Here is a 23,076-nt window from a genome sequence, read left to right on the forward strand (position 1 = left end):
ATAGTAAAATATATTAAGCAAACTAAAATGAATAAATGATCAAAAAACTGACATGAATCGAGCTTATAACTTTCAGTATCATCAACCATATCTAAGTCAGAACTTAAGGGCTTTGATCTTAACCAATTTTGCGAACATATCAATGCTTCAACCGTACTTGAGCCAATGAACTTCGAAAAGGATCCAACACACGTCCTTTGGTGCTAAAAGCCGACTTTGAAGCATCTATTGTAATGGGAATAGCCAACACATCTCGTACTATTTTGGCAACTATTGGGAATTTGGTTGAGTTCACCTTCCACCAATTTAAAATATCAAAATTTGCATTCGCTTTTTCAATACCCTCCATCAAATAGAGATCCATCTCCGATTTGCTTTCAATATCACTTTTATAAGTTAGGTACTTATAAAACCTATTTATGAAGTAGAGGTTAGCATTCTCACTTTCTTCTATTTTCATTGAGGAACCTTGAGGCAATCCACTACTATGTGGAACTTGAGATAAACTTTCTCAGGAGTTGTAGTGATCATATAATTTTTTAAGGATGTGCTTCGATTTTTTATTCATTTCATTACATTTATCAACACCAAGAACATCTTTGAACCAATATTCTAATGACACCAATTTGGTTCGTGGATCAAGTATAACCACAACAAACATCATCAAGTTAATCCTATCATTGTTCTCAAGATCCCCCCCAATATTTATTGTACTTCGTCACCATCTTCTATGCTATAGCACTCAATACATAATCATCATTATCAATATACTCTTGTAAATGCATTTGAATGCCACAAATTTCTTGAAAGTACATATTAGATGTACAATACAATGACCCAGAAATTCGAATTGTGGCATCATAAAAAAGTTTGAGAAACTTGAGAAAAATTTTAATACGACTCCAATCAGCACAAGTATGAGGTTCCAAACCATTTTTCTTTTTCTTTTCCTCGGTCAATGTAAGCTTAAAGTTCTTATCAAGCTCTTCCATAAGTTGGAAAGTAGCTTGACATTTTTCAGCACCTTCCAACATAAAAAATGTAGAGTTCCATCTAGTGGGTACATCAAGACACAACAAACCCTTGAAATCAAGTTGTTCTCTTTTAATACAAGCCTTAAACTTGTCAAATCTTGCAGGTGAAGACTTCACATACTTCACCGCACTTCTAACCCTCACAATGGAGTCATCAACCTCTTTCAAACCATCAGTCACAATAAGATTTAGTATGTGTGCACAACACTTAATATGCATAAACTGACTCTCTAATATGGCGCCTTCCTTATTACTAGTTCTTCTCTTCACAAAATTCAAAGTAGCATCATTGGCAGTAGCATTGTCAACTATGATAGTGAAAATGTTACGAATTCCCTACTCAAGCATACACGACAAAATCTTCTCCCCAATGGTATTAGCTTTGTGATTAGGAATTAAACAATAGTTTAAAATTCTTTTGTGTAAGTTCAAATCACTATCAATAAAATGAGAGGTGATTACCATGTAATTAAGGTTTTGAACTGAAGTCCACGTATCAGTGGTAAGACAAACCCGAACCCCAGTTGTCATAAACGTTGCCCTCAATTTTTCCTTCTCAGACAAGAAGAGCTTAACACAATCTTTCATCACATTATAACGAGAATGAATTGAAAACCTAGGCTCAACTATATTCTTGAAATCCAGAAACCCTTCACCTTCCCACAAACCTAAATGGCAATTCATCCTTAATTATCATCTTAGCAATTGCTTCCCTTATTTTTGCAGCATTGTACTTAGTAATTACCAAATTACCAACATATCCTTCTCTCACTGCCATTTGACGTTCTCTCTTACCCTCAAAACTTAACTTTGATTGTGACTTATAATCTTTATCAAACCTACCGGGATATTTTTTGCAAGTATTCCTCAAATGCCCAAGCATGGCATTTGTACCATGCTTTCTAGTGTAACAACTAAACAATTTGTTACAATACTTGCATTGTGTTTAGGATCCTTAAGATCACCCCCCTCTAACTTGGTAAAATGTTCCCAAATCATTGATGTTTACTCAGATTTTATAGGTTTTGGTGGGAGAGCTGAACTAGGGTTATGAATAGGTGACACTGAACTAGAACCAACATCACTACATGAATGACCATTCATGAATCTACAATAAGTGGAAAAAAAAAAAAATCAATACTGCATAATATTAGTATTTTTCAACATGAAATCAGTACTGCATAATCATGTCATTAGCATCTCATTTTTCAACATGAAATGAGAATCAGTACTGCATAATCAATCGGCATACAGTAAAGGCAAGACTAAATAATCAATTGGCATACAAAAATCCAACACAACATAATCAGACCAGAAGGCACAAACGAAACTTCTTTACCTAAGGCTGAGGGGTGAGAGAATCAGCTTGATTCGGTACTTCAACAAAAACCTTAACAAGACGCAAAACTGAAATCAGTACTTCAACAAAAAATTGAACCTAACATAATCAGACCATAAATTATTAACAACTAACAAGAATCCTTAACGAAAATTGCTTATCAAAATAAAACCCTAACAAGAAAATCAAACCTTAATAAAAAGTAGAAGCGACAGTGAGAGAAGAACGGCGACATATAGATGAGCGGCGAGAGAGAGAGGAGAGGAGACTGAGCTGTGAGGACTGAGGAGAGAGGAGAAGCAACGGTGAGAGAGATGAGAGTCGCGAGTGAGATGAGAGATCGAGAGGCGAGAGTAGAGCAGGCTGAGCAACTGAGTGCCGGAGATCGTGAGAAACTCAGAGAGTGAGAGACTGAAAGTCGAGAGTGAGATGAGAGATCAAGAGGCGCGGCTATGTTGAGTGCTGGGTCTCTAGGGTTTTTGGTGTTTTAGGTTAAGTGCGGGTAAGAGCGGGTCGGGGCAGGTACCCGCATAGGAAAAATTGGTAAACCCGAAACCCGCCCCGCCCCGCATGGGTTGGAGATTCCCAACCCGAACTCGCGAAAATAAACACAAAACCCGCACGGGGTGGGGTGAGCAGGGGCAGGTCTGCGAGTTGGGAGGGTTTTTGCCTAGCCCTATTTCCAATTTGTGGAGTTCTTGTCATGAGTGCAGCAGTCTCATGAGACAATGAACTAAGAGAAATTTCTCTTTGTTTTGCTTCTTGAACAATCAAAGAGAAAATTTTGGTTATAGAAGGAATTGGATCATTAAGAAGAATTTGGCCTCGAATCTGAGAATATGAGTCATTGAGACCCATAAGGAATGGAATTGTATATTTTTGGCTTCGAAGATCAAGAATTTTCTTCATCTTTCCACAATGACAACAATCACACAAATCCAGAGGTTTGAAATTATTCAATTCATCCCATAATGCCTTAAGACAAGTAAAATATTGACTTACTGACATGTTGTCTTGAGTGAGCATGGAAAGTGACTTTTGCAATTGGAAAATTCTTGGACTATTTTTCTGTGAAAACATTTCTTTCAAATCTAACCAAATAGCTTCAGCATTGGTCGTGTAGATGAGAGAATTTGCAATCTCCTTCGAGATGGAATTCATAATCCATCATGCAACCAAATCATTGCAATGAGTCCAAATTCTAAACTCAGCACTAGCTGTGTTCATTGGTTTCCTCAAAGTACCATCTACAAATCCAATCTTGTTCTTGGCACTAAGAGCCATGAGTATGAGGACTCCAAGAATTGTAGTTATCTCCAGATAGAGGTGTGCATACTAGCATAATGCCTGCATTATTAGCATTGGTGAGGAAGAATGGACTGGATTTAGGTGAAGAAGGGTCAAAAGAAGGAATAGAAGGAATGCCACTTGAGGATGATGGAATAGACTCCATTGATGAATCTTCACAAACTCGTGAGGGGCTCTGATACCATAACAAGAACAGAAACTTAACAAAATGAAAAGTTTGTAAACTCAATAATTGAGAGAGAATTTTATGTTCGTATTGAATGAATGAGAATTACATTTACAAAGGAGCTTATATAATACATAAACTAAGCTAACTAACTAACTATAAGTCAAACTAACAGTTAACTAAATGCAACTAAGTTAACTGAATTAGTTTGTTAGTTAGAAGTTTATACAAAGTTCCTGAAAGTTGCTGGATTTGGGGTCTGGTTAAGGCAATAAAAAATATTGGATCTTAAGCTATACACAGTTTGTGACTGTAGAATGTGTGAAAACAATAATTAATTTAACTTTGAGGTCCAATGAAAAATTTGTCAAATACCATAATTTTCAATTCTTTTGTTCTCGTGCTGATTTTGATTGTTTGATATAATTATAGTAGTTAATATATGCACATATTTTTGATTATGAGTAGGTGTAAAATCTTTCATATACCCAATAATTTAACGTCGGACCTTTGACCACCATGGGTCTTGCATTCACTAGTTAATTGGTTCGGAATTTGGATTGTCCGAAATCCCAAACCTTGGCCACCCATTTCTCATACAAGAGAATATTTATATATCGTCTTTCACGTCTTAGGAAATGATCATGTGGTTCACGTCTGTGTGGAGGTATTGCACAACAAAGCTAGCCATGCTTGGTTGTGAAGTGTAGTGGGAGAAGAGACAACAGGTTGGAGAGGAATTGCACGAGGCCTCGTGAGAGAGAGAGAGAGAGAGAAAGAGAGAGAGAGAGAGAGAGAGAGAGGACAAGCTAGGTGTTGCATGCAAGAGAAGAATTGAGTACAAATGACTCCAATTATATATAATAAAATATTTATTTAAACTAAATGCGGCTGTAAAAGTAAAACTTTAGCCACAAAAGAAAACCTTCACAGACGTAAAATAATTTATGATCCATGTTGCCCGATATGTGGTCTGGAACCAGAAACTATGGGGCATATACTATGGAGCTGTGGATCGGCGCTGGAGTGTACAAAGAAGCTGCAGAAGTGCAGGAGTGCTGAAGCAGATTTCGTTGCCATTTTTAGAGACTTATCGAGCAAGTTGGATCCGGATGAGATCAAGCTATTTGCAGTCATTGCACGCCAACTGTGGCTTAGGTGGAATATTTTCTTTTTTGGAGGACCCTTGACAGCACCAGCAGTGATAATACGGCAGGCAAATGATCAAATGGAAGCTTTTGATAAAGCGGAAGCAGGTCGCAATCTGGGTAGGGCTGTTGCACGACAAAATCCCATCTCTGTCATGTGGAACAAACCACCGGTAGACTTTCTTAAAATTAATTGGGACGCCTCAGTGGATGTTTCACAGAAGAGGATGGGTATGGGGATAGCAATACGAGATCATGATGGAGTGCTGCTAGCTGCTAACTGTACAACCAGGGATTTTATTACAGATGCTGCTATTGCTGAGGCCTAAACAACTTGGCAAGCTGTGGACCTTAGCCAAAGCTTGGTCTGGGGAAAGTAGTGCTGGAGGGGGATGCCTTGGAGGTTGTCAATGTCCTAATGAACGAGGAGACTTGGCTGGGGAGCTATGGGCATATTCTGCAGGAGGCAAAACAGAAGCTACGTCAATGTATGGAATGGAAAGTCTCGCACGTGCATCGCCAGGGTAATAGTGTGGCACATAGTCTAGCAAAGTTGGCTCTTATTATGCAACAAGAGACTCTATGGACCGAAAATTTCCCTTTATGCATTACGGATCTTGTAACCGTTGAACAAGGCTCTTCTTAAGTAATGAAAATTTCCTAATATTCTCAAAAAAAAAAAGCTAATTGGGGTAATGGAGATGGCCCAACGAGTAGGGTTATAAACCTGCTAAGGCCCGGCCCAATTTGCTAATTATGTCTTTTGTAAAAAAAGTGGGCCAATATATCCACTTGGTTCAGTCCAATGCAAATAAATCCATTAGGGTTCACGGGTTGACACAAACAGGTCTTCTAATAATTCGGGCCATGGGATGGGCCAACTAGTAGGGTTATTAACCTGTTACGGCCCGGTCCACTTTACAAGTTAAGTCTTTTGTAAAAAATCCAACCTCAAATGAAAAGAATGTGTTTTTAGTGTTCTTTCAAATTATGAACAAATATAAACCTCAATGAAACCTAAACTCCATTCCAAGTTTAACATTACCTAAGAGCAAATCTTATGCTGTGAAGCAAGTGTGATATGACATGCTAACAAAAGTTTTGGTAATTTTTTTTTTAATGTTTGCTAAAATTTAATTTTGACGGTCCTCAAAACAGTCATTTTTTTTTCTTTTTTTAAATGTTCCCCATATTTGACTTTGGAAAAAAGATTATTGATCAGGATAATTTGTTTTTTTTCATATTTATTATCCAAGCTTTTCCTATGCTCTATATGTATTTTCACTGAATATTTGTGATTTCATTTTCTAATGTTATTGTAAAAAAATAAAAAGGAAAGAAATAAGGTAAATTACAGAAACAAATTATCTTCCTTGTTTTTTATGGCAAGGAAAAAGAAGGTTTTTATGTTCAAAATAAACGAACGAACAGACATGGCCTTAAAACCCCTAAAACCCCAGAACCGAGCGGTCTGCAACACACCTCCGCAAAACCAAAAGGATACACTTCCACAGCTCCAGGAAACCCATTTTCTCTCTTCTCTATGTTGAGTCAATAGAAGCCGAGAGATGAAAGCTTTGAGAGCTCTAAGAACCCTGACAATCCTCTCTCCAAAGCCCTGCAAAACCCGGCTTTACCCAACCTTTCTTTATCGATTTTACTCAGCGCAGCCACAAGAAGACGAACCCACAAACAATCCCACCTTCTCAGACTCTGAAGATGGTTCAGATTCGGTCTTCGACAGCACCCATTACACAATACCAAGCATTGGTTCGGAACCCAGTACTCAAGTCCCTCAGCAACCCACTTGGGATAAGAAATACAGGCAAAAAGCTGATAAGTTAATCTTTGGGGAAGAAGCCCAGAAAAGGAAATTGAAGATTTTGGAGGAAGAGGAGGAGAGGAGGAGGAGAGTGCTCGCTAAGGCGCTGCTCGAGGCGGCGTTGGAGGCGGCGGATGATGATGATGAGGATGAGGAGGAGGATATGGTGGTGAAGGAGGAGGACCAGAAGTCACTGTCGGTTGGGATAATCGGTGTCCCAAATGCTGGGAAGTCTGCACTGACCAACACTATGGTTGGTTTTCTGGCAATTGATACAACATTTAGATGTTGGGTTTTTTTTTTTGTTTTCAAGATAATTATTTGTGTGATAGTTTAGTTTTTGAATGTGTTGGATTATTATTTGGTTATATTGTTTTGGAGGATGGAATTGGTGATGTGAAATAGGGACTGGTAATTTATTTCTATTGTTGGTAATCTGGTACAGAGTAGTTTTAGATTTGCCCAAATGGTCTAAAGGGAAAGTTTTTGGTAAGATATTGAGTTTGAAACTCAGTGAAGTGTCTTATTGTTGATAGTGAGATGTAGGCGTTCTTTGATATTTGACTTTATCAAATATTTTGTGATGAAGATGGGTACCTTCCCTTCATATTCTGCAAACCTGCATTCATGGATGTTTAATTTACCTTGTTGTGGAGAATAAGCACACTCTTGGTCAAATGGAAAATGAGTTTTTGGTAAGATATTGAGGTTGGAACTAAGTGACGTGTCTTATTGTTGATTGTGAGATGTAGCTGTTCTTTAATATTTGACTTTATTGAATATTTTGAGATGGGTACCATCCGTTCATATTCTGCAAATCTGTATTCATGGATGTGTCAAATGGGCCATTTGTGTCCTCTATTTACGATGTTACATGGTAATTTTGGCAAGGAATGTCATTGAGTATTTGCTGGTGTTCAATGATGTCTATACATTATTTTGGGTCTGTAAAATTGTTCTTTCATATTCTATAATCAGTTTGGTTCTAATATAGACATGTTCTGAGACGCCAGTTTTTGTATAAGGTTGAACTTTCTGAAGTGTTTTGACAGTGAATTGTGCCCGATGAATTATAGTTTGGCCATTCAAAGGTGTCTAAACAACAAGTCTTATCTTGATATGTAGCTCATTTCCCAAAATTTGGTGCTGCCTATTTGGTGTCTGTCATGTTATTTTCTGAAACGTGTGGTTTAATAACATGTCTGCTTCCAAAAATGTATAAGATAATGAATGCATGGATGTTATAGTGTATATCAGTGCTAAAAACTTGTGAAAAAGGTCAGCCTTTTTAGTACCTTGGTATTGTCTTTTCTTTTTCTTCTTGTCTGAGAGTACTATCTATGTCACGTGGAGTGTATTTAATGAATTACAAGGGCACAACTGCCTAGTTTATCAAAGTCTTTGGTACCTGGATGATGTATTTTATTGCCTTCCCTTGGTGGCTGGATGATGTTCTTTATTGCCTTTTCAGTAATTAGTTTTTCTTTTCTATTATTCTGTTTAGCATTTTTTATGATCTTTGCCTGCTTCTTTGATTGTTAGCTGTTTTATCTGATGACCACATACAGATATGTTATATCTTTAGTACATTTGTTGTAGGTTGGGACCAAGGTTTCTGCTGTTTCCCGCAAGACAAATACCACTACTCACGAAGTGTTAGGAGTGATGACAAAAGAAAACACCCAAATTGTATGTTTCTTGTTTTGATATATTACCTATTCTCTTCTTTGTGTGTAAATACATGAATTATATTGTATTATGTCTGTCTGCTTCCAAAACTAAATACTTATAATCCATTTTACCATGGCATGCGGATAATTTCTACATCCTACGGGACAAATGAACATATGAATTTAATAAATATTCTAAGTTTTCTACCTGAAAATTTTTTCCATCCAAGATTGGGCTTCATATGCATAAAAAAAAAAAAATAATGATGGATTTTAAAATTTAGGAGAACATATGAATTAATAAATATTCTAAGTTTTCTACCTGAAATTTTTTTCCATCCAAGATTGGGCTTCATATGCACAAAAAAAAAAAAATAATGATGGGTTTTAAAATTTAGGATAAAAGAATTTTTGTGTAAGGAATAATTCCTCTTGCATTTGCTTCTAGTGTGAATGATTAAATTGGTGAAACTTAATCTGTTCAGATCTTCTTTTCTGTTATAACTTAGGCTAAATTCCATCTTAAGGGATAAATCTACTGATGTCACAATTCCAAAGCTTTAAATCTTGTAAAACACTTTCATAAAGATTTTTTTAAAAAGGGTAATATACTAGGAATACATGTCTTGCCCCCATGAACACACAGGTAATTATACCTACTTACTTTATAAGTAAAAACAGAAAATATTTAGTTAGTAAATCTAAAACGAAAATTAAAATTGTTTTCCTATGCATCTAATTTTTTTTAAAAAGATGCATATCTTTTTTGATAAGTAATATTGTATAAATAATAATAATTAAAAAAAAAAAAACGCAATGCGCCTCTAAGTACACAGATAGTATGCATAGGAAAACCCGCAAAATCCCACAAAAAGAAGACCCTATACCAACCCTAAAAAACCAAAGAGTCCTAAAGAATCCTGATACCCCAAAACCCACAAAAACCCTAAGCTCAATAGGCAAACCTACATCACCCTGCCAATGACCCTACTTGAGCCGTGGCCTCTAGCCTCAAAATTAATGGAGCATTCCAAATTTTTGAGCTCCCTCTTCCCCTTAGCCTTTGGAGTAGAAACGTCATTTTTGGGCTCCCGCTCCTCTTCAATGATTGAAAAAAGATCCAAGAATCTTTTCTCGTCACCTCCCACAAGACAACGACACAATGGGAGCGAACTTCAACGCAAAAAAAAATGCATATCGCGTGGGTGAGCTTTGGTTTTCTTGTGTACTTAGGGGTGCATTATGCATTTTTTTTGTAAATGTTTATTACTTATCAAAAATAAAAAAATGCAGTCCTTTCATATGTGTATCTCTTATGCTTAAGTACTTTTTCAGTTATATTGATGCCCCATCTCAAAGCTTTGGGAATTTCTTCTCATAAAATCGTGGCAGATTTATGCTTGTAATTTTATGATGGAGAAAAGATATTCTTCTTCCATTTTTCTATGATTTTTAATACTATACCTAATTATATCCTTTGGAATGCATTGCAGTTAAAATGGAATGTTACAAATTTCCTGGTTTAGATTATGTTTTTCTATTGCAAAGAGAAGCATTCTATTGTTGGAAATGTTTTTTATCTTGTTTTTATTTCTTACTATTCAAAAGCACATAAAGTCGAAGCTTACAACATGACTTGAATGATATTTTCACTGTCTTTAAGTTTTCTAGTGAGAAAGAACTTTTTGGAATGCACATTCATTATTGTAATTGTTTTTCTTTGAGGTTTGATATAATTTTACAAATTTCCTGTGCATCCTATGCAGTGTATTTTTGATACACCAGGAATTACGTTGAATAAAAGTGGATTTCCTCACAAGGATATGAAGGTTCGTGTGGACAGTGTTTGGAGTGCTGTTAGTCTCTACGATGTGCTCATTGTTATTTTTGATGTCCATAGGCATCTTACCAGGTCAGTGAGCATTTGATCACTAGTAGACTTATCCTTCTTTTTTGTTCTTTAATTATGTTAAATCTCTTCTTTCTTTCTTTTTTCAAGAAAATTATCTTAAAGCGGTTACTTTATGGGTGTGTTGTCTCATTTAGGTCATACTGATTATGTACAGCTTAAGATACATAGAAAATTAAACAGAAGTTTGACACCTTGATGCATTTGCCATCTATTTTCCATTAAGCAAAAAATTTCATACAGCTTAGATTCCCATTAAAGACTTACTTTTTTTTTTTTATTATTATTCCAGTACATCGTCACTGTAGGGAGCTTAGTTTTCATTTTAGTATGTGTGGATGTGTGTATCTGCATGCATTTAATGTATGTGTTTACGTGTGTATGTGGTGTGTGTTTTAAATGTCACTCTTCATGCTAATCTGTTATGAAGATAGTCTGCCCTTGTTATTACACAATACAATCTTTTTAATCTTATAAGTTGGCATAGCATTCTTGGTGCACAACCGATCTCATCTTGTCACTGTTTAGAGAAGTTTCTGTCTGAACCTTTATTTTTTGAATTACAAAAAGCTATCATAGGAAACTAATCTGTTATAGTTCTCTTGATATTTAATAAAAAATTTGCAAAAGAAAAAAGAAGAGTACACAGGTGTAAACTATATCCTCACGAGACGTTAGTATTTAAAATTTAAGAGCAACAAAGTCCAAAGAAGAATTGGAGGCTTTTCAAGACTCATCATTTTTGTGGTAGGGGGTGGTAGAAGATTGCACTTGTGGCATGATGTGTGGTTTGAGTCCATTGCCCTAAAAAAGATATTTCTTAATTTATTCCTAGTAGCTGAAGACAAAGATGCTTGGACTTGGAGGTGTATTAGGGTGGGGTGCAAATGCTTTTCAGGATATATCAAGTTTGCGTTGGGAGATGGTAGAAGCATACAATTTTGGCATGATGATTGGTGTGAGGAAACTACTTGAAAGGAGCTGCATTTGTAGCTCCCTAGGTGCTTAGTTTTCATAATTTCTATTTTTTTTTCTCCTCTTAGCTAGGTGTTTCTCCTGTGTACCTGGATAGTGCTTTTCACTTTTAATTTTATCTCAATTACTTCTATATATATATATATATATATATTTCCTGATCTATTTGTGATAGATGAAGATAAAGAAGCCTTGGTGCATTCCTATTTATACCATCTCAGGATTGGGAATACGTTCTTGGAATCTAATATTTATCCATGCTTTTCATAATTGAGAGTTAGATTTGCTTGATTCGCTCCTTAATTTTCTGTATTTGAGTTTGCCGAGGGGTCAAGGTCTGATCATATTGGAAGTTGAATTGCCTTAATCCTAATTAATTGGGGTTGGTTACATGGATATTTATCTGCCTCTTAGCCCTATCTAGAGCCATATTGCCATTTACTCTCTGAAGACTATCTTTTGTTATAACTTCCACCGACATCATCTTTTTGGTCTCCTTTTTGCCCTATTTGCTCCAACTTCTGTAGATTTTAAGATTTTCTAAATGTTAGATTGTAAGTTCTGTAGTTGAACTTCTTGTATGCATCCTTTATGCAGTAAGCATATCCTCTATCTAATAAAATTATTACTCATCATTCGGTTCTTGAAAAAGAAAGAATTTGTCTAAAAGACCATTATTCAAGTTATGTTGTGATCAATTTAATTTAACTTCCGAGAGTGCGGTGCATGGGACCGGGGTTTACTCTGCAGGGGTGGGTCCGAAGGGCCCTGCCTTGGAGAGGTTCCCCGAAATAAAAAAAAAAAAAAAAAAAATTAACTTGACTGCTACATTTCCACCTACTTCCATCTGCTAAGCATACATTTTGGCCAAAAAATTTCCACTTTTGTATACTGATTTTATTTACTAGAGTTTGTTATCTTAAATTTTAAAATCTTCCTTGAGCTTTTTCTTTTTCTCCTCAATTCTCTGCAATAAGAAGCAAAAGAGACTCGATGGTTTTACCTCAGCAATTCACCAAATGGAAGATAAAAGAATTACAAAAGAGATACCCTTTGAAACCCTTAGTCATGCCTCTCTCAAGGCCTTTTATAGCGTCTCGGATGTTCTATGCTTATTCTTGATACCAATATCTCACACTGCCTTTACCAAAAATGATGAAATTTACTTGCTTTCTATATTAACCCTTAAAACTTAAGATCCTATTGCATTGCCACTTTGGATTTTATTGCTGATTTGCATGGACACTGTTCATAAATAATAAAATCGTTGATTTATGAGATAATGGTTTAAAGGAACACATAAAGGGGAGAAGCCCAATTATAAAGGATGTATACAAACAATTTTTACTTAGAAATTGTAGCAAGTGGTATGTGTACGGCAAGTGAAAAATTTTAAGCAGGGTAAGGAGCCGACAAAGTGATTGTCAGTAAGGAATAAGACGAGAACGTCAATTGTTTTGGTAAACAAATATCAACATTTGTCAGTACAAGAGTGTTTCTTGGTTGTCTTCTTATTATCAAATTGTATCTTTTGTAGGATGTACATAATATCCATGTGTCATTTAGTATACAGTGCTGATGAGCTGTCTCTTGAGATGCTAATGCCTCCACTCATCCAGGAGAAGAGAGCATTGGAAGTCGCCGAGAAAATTGTATAAAAAATGAAGGCGACAAGGAATATCTTGCTTTTTTTTTTTTTTTCTTCAACTAAATTAACTATCAAACTCATCTGTAGTACTCCATGTAATTGAAGAAAATGGTGGCTCACCTTGTTATCTGATTTATTGAAGAGATTAAGTTGTGTGTAAACTTAACAAACAAAAAATGGCTCCTAATCCTCTGTATGATGCTTTTTTTTTTCTTTTTATTATTATTGTTTCTTTATGCTCCTTTTGGTATATAAATGCTCGTGAATGCATGGTTATTTTAATCATAGTTCAGTCTTTCACTACTTGAACCTTTTCATGCTTCCATACATATAGGCCTGATAGTAGGGTGACAAGATTGATTAAACGTATGGGAGCACCACACCCAGAACAAAAACGCATCTTATGTATGAATAAGGTTGATTTGGTTGAGAAAAAGAAAGATCTATTAAAGGTTGCTGAGCAATTCAAAGACCTTCCTGGATTTGACAGGTGAGTGTTTCTTTTGTGAAATAAGGAAGATTAGGTTGTGACCTTTCTGAAAATTGTCTGCGGTGCTTAGAACAGCCCCTGATTGCATTTTTTTTTAAAAAATTTTATTTTGTAGGCATTTCATGATTTCAGGACTGAAGGGCTATGGAGTGAAAGATCTTACTAAATATTTGATGGAGCAGGTATGTAGTTTTATCCCCATTATAATATTTTTTCTGGTTGAATTTACTGTTCTGTAATAAGAGATTCTGGACTTCATTTTGTTGTTAGATGTCTTTTAGAACGTTAAGAAAGGTGGATGTGGTACATGGTGAATGGATTGTGAAAGAAACCTGATGAAAATAGCATTACTATTTCTGTTTCATTTTTTTCTTTACTCAATCAAGTTGCACTCCTAACTCTGACTCTTCAACGGCTTTTTATGCTTAGGCAGTTAAAAGACCATGGGACGAAGATCCTTTCACTATGACTGAAGAAGTTATGAAGAACATATCATTAGAAGTTGTCCGTGAAAGGCTATTGGACCATGTTCATCAGGTAGAGCTTGAGATTTTTTCATTTATCTACTTTAAGGCCATGGTATTTATCTACCAATACGACCATTGCTTATTTCACAAATTATCATAAATAATGACTCTTCTGCTCATTTCAGGAAATCCCATATGATATTGAACATCGTTTAATGGACTGGAAGGATTTACGAGACGGTTCTCTAAGGATTGAACAGCACTTTATAACCCACAAGACAAGCCAGCGCAAGATTCTCGTGGGAAAGGGTGGCTCCAAAATAGGGTAATCTGCCAAACTCCTGTTTTCAAGATATGTATATGTTATGTGTATATATGTAATATATACATATATATTATATACTTAATGAGTCGAGTTGAGGTTATACAAGCTTAAACCGAGCCTTACCGAGTTTAAGTTTATTTGAGTATGGCTTGTTTAATATTTGAGCAATAATTATTTTTTGAGCTTGACTCGTTCATTAAACAAACCAAGCTCGAGCTGTTCGTGAACACCTCAGTTCATTTACAGCCCAACTTGTATTGGTCTCCCCATAATATATCCTCTTAGGTTCTTATAAGAAGACCCTGTTTGTATTGGCACTTCAGCCCTTTTGCTTTACAGTTTTATTCCTCTTTCTGCGGTTGACCAATAAACAGCATCTGTTTTTAGATCTTTACTTTACACAATCCTAATTAGAATCACAAGCTTGTTACTTGCACAGGAGAATTGGCGTTGAAGCTAACGAAGAGCTAAGGTCCATCTTCAAGAGGGAAGTACATCTCATCCTCCAGGTTAGACTGAAATGATGTGTTTAACAAGTTGAATCGAATGTCAAGAATGCACCCTCTCTGCGTACCTTCTGGAAGTGTACATAAAAAGGCCTGTTAGGTGCACTTATACGATACTTAATCTTCCAAAGGCGATGTGGAGCTGAGCTTCAAAGTGGCAAGTTATTCTTAAGAGATCTGGGTTTGGGGCTGAGATGGGCTCGGGAGACTCCATATTTGCCAGAAGGATTCCCATCATTCTGCATCTAGTTTGTTAATCTTGGAAAATTTTTGAGAATATATATTGTCCACTCTTTTGATAGTTCTCTTTCATTTTGTCTCAATGTACCAATGTATGAAATCTTAATAATGAGGTCCATTCATTTATAATTTATACACCATTGTTGTCTTTGATGTTCTGCTCTCTGTTGTTGAAATCAGATCTTGGATTCTCCAAGTCTTATTTACTCGTTACCCCCACACATCTCCCACATCCTCAAAGCTTAACTTTAACGAATTTTCAAACGGACTTGCTTGTCTTTAACTTCTACGATGATGGTTTTGAACACAATACAAAAGAAGACGTGCAAAGTTTAACAATTTAGGTAGAGTATTTTCAGATGGTGTAATCATTGGAATCTAGAGTGCTTGCTTGTTTTAACTTTTTGGATGATGGTTTTGGACGCAATATAGAAAAAAATATGCAAGGGTCAACAATGTATGTAAGATATTTTCAAATGGAATTTGCTTTGGAATTTAGAGGATCTACTTGTCTTAACTTTTCCCATGATAATTTTAAACGCAATACAAAAGCAAATGTTCCAAGTTTAACAATGTAGGTAAAGTATTTCGGATAGAGCCAACATTGGAATTTGGAGTGCCTTCTTACCAACTATTTTGATGATGGTTTTGAACGTGATACAAAACTACATATAAAAAGTTTAATAATGTAGATAAAGTATCTTGCGATAGAGTTAGACGGGTGAACCTTGTTCAATAAGAATCTTATTGCTTCTATTTTTCTTTTGTCGTTTCCAATGTTCCTTGCTTTTTTTTTTTTTCTTTATTGTTACCTTGCTTTTGTCTTTTTTGTTTTTTTCTACCATTAATTATATTATATAAAGGTAAAATCAACTTACAATAAAAGAAAAAAAAAAAAAAAGGTAAAATCAGATTCTTTGGTGTGAGTATTGATTAGTGGTTAGAGCATCCTCCTATTGGAGATGCTCCTATGAGTGGCCTATGAGCTAAACTCAACAGTCAGCCTGAAGCTGGATGGTGTAGCCTATGTTGGGATCCCTAAATTATATATAGCAGCCATTCTTCATCGTTTTCAACTCTACTTTTCTCTACAAATTATGCCTACGTTTGGGATCCCTAAATTTAGCTCTGACACGCATGTGAACTCATCCCATCCATGTGGATCCACTTCCCCAAAACACAAAAGAAACCTCAAAAGAAATGGAACCATTCGGGTTTTTGACTATATATGTAAGCTATTCCAAACTGAAACTGGATTTAGTTAACGTTGGACCATGTTTGGTGCAACCCCAAAATAACAACAGCATTAATTAATACGCTGTCGGGAAACTCACAAAAGTTGTTGGAGAATCTTCGCTTCACTTGAGGTGTTTTTGTTTTTTTCCTTTCAATTTCATCCATTCATTAGGTTTAAAGTTAAGGGTTGGTGCGTTTAAGATTGTGATTTTGTAAGAACAATCTGTGTTTTTAAAAATTATTGTAAAATGTAAAGCGTTTAGTATTGTGATTTTAAAAATCACTAAATTTTTAAATAAGAAAAAAAACTTATAATTTCTATAAGCATACTAGAGAATGCTTATTTGAAAAGTCACAAATTTAAATCAAAATCACAATTTCTCATAACAAATATTTCATAAAAAAATATATTTTTTAGTATGTTTTGCCAAATGTCTTTGCGATCTTAAAAAATAGCAATTTAAAAAACGCACTTATTAAAACCGCAATTCCAAACAAAACCTAAATCAATAAGTAAACATGTGAAAATCTCTTATACTCCTATAAAATTTATAAAAATACAAATTTATCCTTAACTTAAAAACACAAATGTTCTATGGCCTTTGGGTAAATGTTCTATTTTTTATATTTTTAGAAAGGGTATTTTGAAGATTTTGACATCTTGATTAGGACTTAACAAGAAAATTGTTGGAATACCGATGTTAAACTTCGAGAGTAGTTGTAGTTCTTGTTCTAGTGTCAACCAAGCTTGAAGTTCATGCATGCCAGAATCAATTAATTAAACAGATTAAAGACATAAATAGAGTGATTAGAGCATTACATAACCGCATACAAAACATGTAGATAATTAATTAACCCTAAACATATATATGCGAAAATTAGAAGCTCCTCCCCCCCTCGTACATTTACTACGACTACAACAAAAGTGCATGCAACCATTGCTTTTGCTACTACTACTAATATTTAACCGGTGAAAGGCTGAAATGGGAGGGTGGTCAGCTGATCCAGAAGTCCGGTGACCGGAGTAGCAAGTCTAGGCTCATAAGCAAAACCATGCAACTCACCACCTCGTCCACCGCCGCCGCCTTGAGAGTAAGGACACGGCGGAATCCACTGCCAAATCTTCCTATAAATATCCAACAGCAAAGCCTTGTCGGACGACCCTCGAATCATAATGACAATAAACTCCCCATGCCCGACACAATCGAACCCATTTCCGCCTTCCAGCTCCTCAAACTGGATATACAGTTGCTGCGGCATTCTCTCAACTTCCACCCACGTGGTCCCACAAGCCTGCAAGCTCCACAGCCTGAAGCTCTTTGGAACATTCAGCTTGCTTTTCTCCACTGCTGCAACTAGGAGAAGATTTCCCCTGCTCTCAACCAGGCTTGGCGATCGTAGGAATCTGCGCATGGGGGCTTGAATCTTGCACCAGGTGTTTGTTGAAATGTCATGAGCTAAAACGCTGAAAGGGCTGTAGTTCATGCAGTAGAATTTTCCTCCCATGTAAACCATTCTGCCTGATTCAAGGCTGCAAAGCCTTGGGAGAGAAGAAGTTGTTCCCCATATTGAATAAAACCCACCCCCATCAATATGAAAGTTCTCCGCCGTCAGATTCTTGACGGCGTAAGGAGAAATCATGTCATCCCCGGCGACGATGACGTCGATTGATGAAGGGCTTACAGTTAACCCAATGGAAGGGAAGAGCCGGGGAATTAGCGTGGGAGGCAGTTGAGTAAGAGAGCCAAGAACAGGGTTGCAGAGGATTATACTTTTCGGACCGGCCTCGTCGGAAACCCAGCAAACCAAGCCACCGGAGGAAGAAGCTGGCGAGAAGCCGGCAGGAACCAAAGCAAAGGAAAGGCGGTACCATGTGATGTCATAAGGATCAAAGAGATATCCTTCACAAGGTGAGCTATTGTCAACATCTCCACCAAGGCCTCTGTTTCTATAAATGTAGCTCTTGAGGGTTTTGTGTTTGAAGAAAAGGAACCAATTGTGGCGAGGAGATAGTTGGAGATATATTTCAAGAAAGGTGTCTGAAAACAAGAGCGCATACCATCTTTTACAGACAGCACGTGCGCGGAAGAAGGCAGGGGGTGGAAGAAAAGCAAGCACACGATCAAGCAGCCTCTGTGGAAGCTTGCTCCAAATCCTTCTGTCCATCCATGGAGTAGTGATAGGATGATTTGCAGTGTTACTACTACTACTACTACTTCCAGTGAATGTAGTAGCGAAAGTGTAGGAAAAGGGTAAGGTCGTCATAGAGGAGTGAAAAGCTTCCATGTGTATGGAACAGAATGCCTTGCTTTTAGTGTTAACAGTTAGAGTGAAAGATGCATGGCTGATGTATATGTTTTGCTGAGAGCTTTGGAAGGCGACATAAAAATAGAAATCTCTATCCCAGGTGGGGTTGGAGAGAGAAGTGGAAGAAGGAGAAGGAGAAGGAGAAGGAGAAGGACATAAAAGACAACTAGAACTCAAGAAGTTTGGTTGGCCTTGGATTGATTTGGTGGACAAGTGTTTATATAAGACGGGTTGGTCCTAGTTTTTCTTATTTCTCTTTGGTTTCTTTTGTGTTGTGTTCTTCAAGTGATGATAAAATTAATGGCAGTGATTCTGATTGATGCATCTATCATTTCAGTGTTGTTATGTCAAGGCCGAGGAAGGACAGAGTGCAGATATCAGAGAGATATCAGAGAGAGACAGAGAGAGAATGCAAACACGAGTGTCCTTCCACTTATCATTAACACGACACACACACCCTCCAAGCTCAAACTCTCACAAGTTGAAGGACCAAGCAACATGAAGAATATTTTTTTCTTTTTGGAGCAAAAAGGCCAGAGTGACTATTAGCTTGATCATGACAGCGCATTTGATAGCTGGAAACTGCATAAAGAAGAGTCTACATCATTAAAATTGCAAACACTCTCTTAAGTTTAATTAAGTTGACGTTGTTCAATGCTGAAAGGATATCACTTATGAAGACATCACCAATTCTGTCGTTTTTGTAAGTGAAAATTCAAAATGGATAATACTAATTAGATTTAGATTTAGAGATTTTCATTGCAAGACTCGAAATATCTGAACGTGAACAAAAATGAATAGCGGAGATTTTGTTCGTTACTGTAGATGTATCATCTTAACTGAAGGACAACAAAATCAGAGAACCTCCCCGGCCATGAACTGTACATGTTGCAACTTGCAAAGATTGTAAAACTAATCTGTTTTTTCATAGAGATGGCCAGAGATATTGTAGATAACGCATTAATTGACAGCAATATTTGATGTGTATAGTAGCTTTTCGCTACAAAACTTCAAAGTCTATCTTGTATGAGTGGCAGCACGCCTTCATAAACTGCCAATGCTGGGGATCTTTTTGCGCCTCCCAATAATTGTCACCCCAGATATTTTTGCTCTCTCCTTAACAAATTGAACATATCATGCGAGCCCTTTGGGAGTTCTGCTTGTCTGTTTTGATGCCTTGAAAAAGATTCCTAAGTGCCTGTATGCTATATGATCCCCAAGAATATATGCCCTACTGTGCCTATATATATATAGAGAGAGACAGACTGCAATGGTAGAGAGCTATGGCATTTTCATCAATATTGAATGTGGTGAATAACCCAATTTGTTATTAAAGAGGAGATCATATTATGAATATATAACAACTACTCCACGATAATTGTCTCAGAAATAGGTATTAATTCTTTTTTCTTTTCTTTTTTAGACGAGAAAAATGAGTCAAGGGCAATTGATAATGAAACAATCATGTAATAATCTAGGAAATGATCAAGATGGATCAACACAATCATGTAATAATTTAGGAAATGATCAAGACGGATCAACGTAATAATCATGTGTAGTATTTAAAGGTTAGTTAAAACTAGACCATCATTAATATTGCGAAATGGTTGTGAAATAAAATTTTGATTTCTATCATTACTCAATAAGTAAATATGTACATGCATGCACGTGATTCGATATTTTTTGCTATTATGACCTATTATTAATCATCATAATATACAAATTTCTAATTTCTAATTAAGTGTGTATATAAGCACTGTTAATTATTATTATTATTATTAGAATATTAATTAAATTTATTATTTGTTGTTGTCTTAAAATTTTAAAATAATTGATGATTTAAGTACCGTTACTATTGAGTAAAATTAAGTTAGAAACCTGAAGCATGTAGAAATTATAGAAGAATAAAAAGGAAAAGAAAGAGGCTAATAAATCTTGCTCGAAAATGGAGAGCTCAAGTTGTAATCATTCATCATTTCAACTTCGTTAATAATTATGAGCCTTAAGGACTCGATCGGTATCTTTTTATGACAAAGGAAGCTGACTTGATTGAATAGTGACTGGTCAACCTCTAAAGGCATTATAATAACTATTAACTGCAATAAATTGAAGTTATTATTATTTTTAAAAATAAAAATAAAATTGAAGTTTTTGGTCTAAATCTGTCTTATTATATAAATGTTAACGTTGTGAGTAGCTAGCTAGCTAGAAAGTCTATTTTTATAGATGGACACAAAATAATCATAAAACAAAAAACAAAAAATGAGCAGCTAGCTAGAAAGTCTATCACAAATGTAAACGTATGGTAATTTTAGTTGTAATAACATCATGGCAATATGAGCAATGTCAATTTAATATTTTAAAAATACATGGAAATTCTTCAAAACCAGCAAGATTGGATTTAGCTACGAGTATTTTCATCCCAGCAACATGCATCCCACAACCAACTATTCCCCTAAAAAAAAAAAAAAAAATCTACATGTATTGTTAACATTGCTTGGATTTAGTAAAAAAAAAAAAAAAAAAAGACTACTGTTAACATACAAAAAAAAAATTCTATGTATAGTTAACATAAAAATTATCTACATTTAAGAATAAATAATATTTAAATAGTATAAAGAAAGAATATGAAAGTCAATGAAGAGTATATTTCAATAATGAAGCAAAAAGAAGTTTGATTATCTAAATTTTGATTGAAATTTAAGGAAACCATTGTGAGTGCAATAAGCAATAACTCATTATAGATCATGTTGTGGCTGAGGCAATTACAATACTGAAGGCAGAGTGTTCTATGGGGTTACCACATGTCATTCTTGAAGAAGAAGCCATGCAGAAAGTTCATACTTTAATTTGTTTTTTTTGTGAGTACGAAAGTTCATATTTTGAATCATAATAAAGAAGGAAATTGGAGCAAATGGAGTAGTTGATTGAAGATACAAGGGTCTTTTGACTCTTTTTGGATAGTTTGCATACTAAAAAAACAAAAAGGAAACAAGGGCAGCTCACCCCTCTCTCTTTCTCTCACAAAAAACCTCTCTCCCTACTAAAAGCTCTCCCAAAAAACCTCACTCCTCTCCTTTATTTTTCACCATCTCTAGATTCTCTACTTTGTTACTATTCTTTTTCTGTTTTTTTGCTTATCCTTTAATTTTTCCAGTCTTCTGTTTGCATTATTAAAGGTTAGATGTACTGAAAACCCAGAACTTCCACCACCCACAAATGCCTCCTTCTCCTCAAGTGTGTCACACGCCCTTGTGGCACACGTGGGTTCATGTGCCCTCGCTCATTTTGATATTCTATAACAGATCTCTTCTATCACAGTACCTTTGGCTCTCTTCTGTAGAGCCCTCTTGGTCAACTAAAATTTTAGGTCTGAATTTAGACCTAAAAAATATTTGATCTTTGTGATTCTCTCCCCCCATCACCCTTGATGATGTCTCTTGCACTGCAGCATAACTACCTCTTAATCTCCCCACTTCCCTCATAAGTGGATCAGAAGCTAAGTTAAAAATGAGTTTCATTTGTTGATATCGGTAATGATAAACACAACGCCGGCGTGCATGAACTGTTCATGCACGCCGGCGTTGTGTGAATCACGACTCTTGTTGATATATACCCACAATGTCTACTATTAGCCGTTACAACTAGCTTGACTAGTAGCATTTATTTTTGGTTGCCTTCTCTGTCTTTGAATATCCTCTCTGGAGCTATGGCTAGGTTACTATCAATTAATATTGGACTTTTGTTTTGGTCATTATACTTTTTATTTTTTATTTTTTGTAATTGTGTTGTTGTCGTTCTTAGAGCATTCCCAATGGAGGAGCCAAATTTTTATGCAAAATGGCTCCTCAAAACTTGCTTTTATCTAGTTTAGCTAATGAATTTTTAAATGCATCCACATCTAATTAGTTATATTTTTATCTATATTATTTAAATATTATTAAAAGTGAGAAAAATTTTGAGAAAAATAGAACATGTGAGAGGAAAAATAGAAAAAAGTATTGGGAAAAAGAGAACATGTAGAGAAATAGTAGGAAAAGATTTGGAAAAAAAAGAAAACATGTGAGAGAAACAATAAAAAATAAAATGACTCTCTTAAAAAATGCTACTACATTTAGTTTTTTTTTTAACTCTTCTAATCAAAAATCTATTTTACATTTTATTTTGGCTAATCCAATGTAGGGATTTTTTAAACATTTAAAGAGTCATTTTAGATAAAAGTAACATTTGGCTCTTCCATCTGGAATGCTCTTACTCATCTATTAAAAAAAAAAGAAAAAAAAAAGGAAGGTAGCTCACAATTTAGTAAAATAAGTGATGCATGTCAAAAGTGTGAGCATGTGATTGAAGACACATATGTCACTTAAAAAGATTTAACACCCTCTAATCACACACCGACACATATATGTCAAAAATTGTAAAATAATTGTAAGTTTTACATTTTTTTTTTTATTATGTTTGGATTGAATTTTCTCAAAACTACGTT

At 35.6% G+C, this 23,076-nt stretch overlaps 2 protein-coding genes across 2 annotated transcripts; one reads left to right on the forward strand and one right to left on the reverse strand.

The window, feature by feature from the left end:
- Positions 1-6,401: 6,401 nt before the first annotated feature.
- LOC132171206 (GTP-binding protein ERG) lies at positions 6,402-15,200 on the forward strand. Its single transcript, XM_059582464.1, has 8 exons — positions 6,402-7,070; positions 8,417-8,506; positions 10,254-10,399; positions 13,354-13,509; positions 13,625-13,691; positions 13,939-14,046; positions 14,162-14,301; positions 14,741-15,200. The coding sequence occupies exons 1-8, from the start codon at positions 6,564-6,566 to the stop codon at positions 14,823-14,825; spliced, it is 1,299 nt and encodes a 432-aa protein (XP_059438447.1). The 5' UTR covers positions 6,402-6,563; the 3' UTR covers positions 14,826-15,200.
- Positions 15,201-17,073: 1,873 nt separating this feature from the next.
- Positions 17,074-18,901, reverse strand: LOC132172439 (protein UNUSUAL FLORAL ORGANS). The gene has a single exon (XM_059583947.1). It carries the CDS (start codon positions 18,567-18,569, stop codon positions 17,247-17,249), a length of 1,323 nt encoding a protein of 440 aa, XP_059439930.1. The 5' UTR covers positions 18,570-18,901; the 3' UTR covers positions 17,074-17,246.
- Between the last annotated feature and the right edge of the window lie 4,175 nt (positions 18,902-23,076).

This window comes from Corylus avellana, chromosome ca2 (genome assembly GCF_901000735.1).
Source record: "Corylus avellana chromosome ca2, CavTom2PMs-1.0".
Taxonomy (NCBI): Eukaryota; Viridiplantae; Streptophyta; class Magnoliopsida; order Fagales; family Betulaceae; genus Corylus; species Corylus avellana.

Bases quoted from the DNA above. Each gene is read 5' to 3' on its own strand.
- LOC132171206 (XM_059582464.1), top strand. From the start codon at position 6,564: ATGAAAGCTTTGAGAGCTCTAAGAACCCTGACAATCCTCTCTCCAAAG. The intron at 8,507-10,253 runs GTATGTTTCTTG...CATCCTATGCAG, and splicing joins CAAAAGAAAACACCCAAATT to TGTATTTTTGATACACCAGG. The intron at 14,047-14,161 runs GTAGAGCTTGAG...TGCTCATTTCAG, and splicing joins TATTGGACCATGTTCATCAG to GAAATCCCATATGATATTGA.
- LOC132172439 (XM_059583947.1), bottom strand. From the start codon at position 18,569: ATGGAAGCTTTTCACTCCTCTATGACGACCTTACCCTTTTCCTACACT.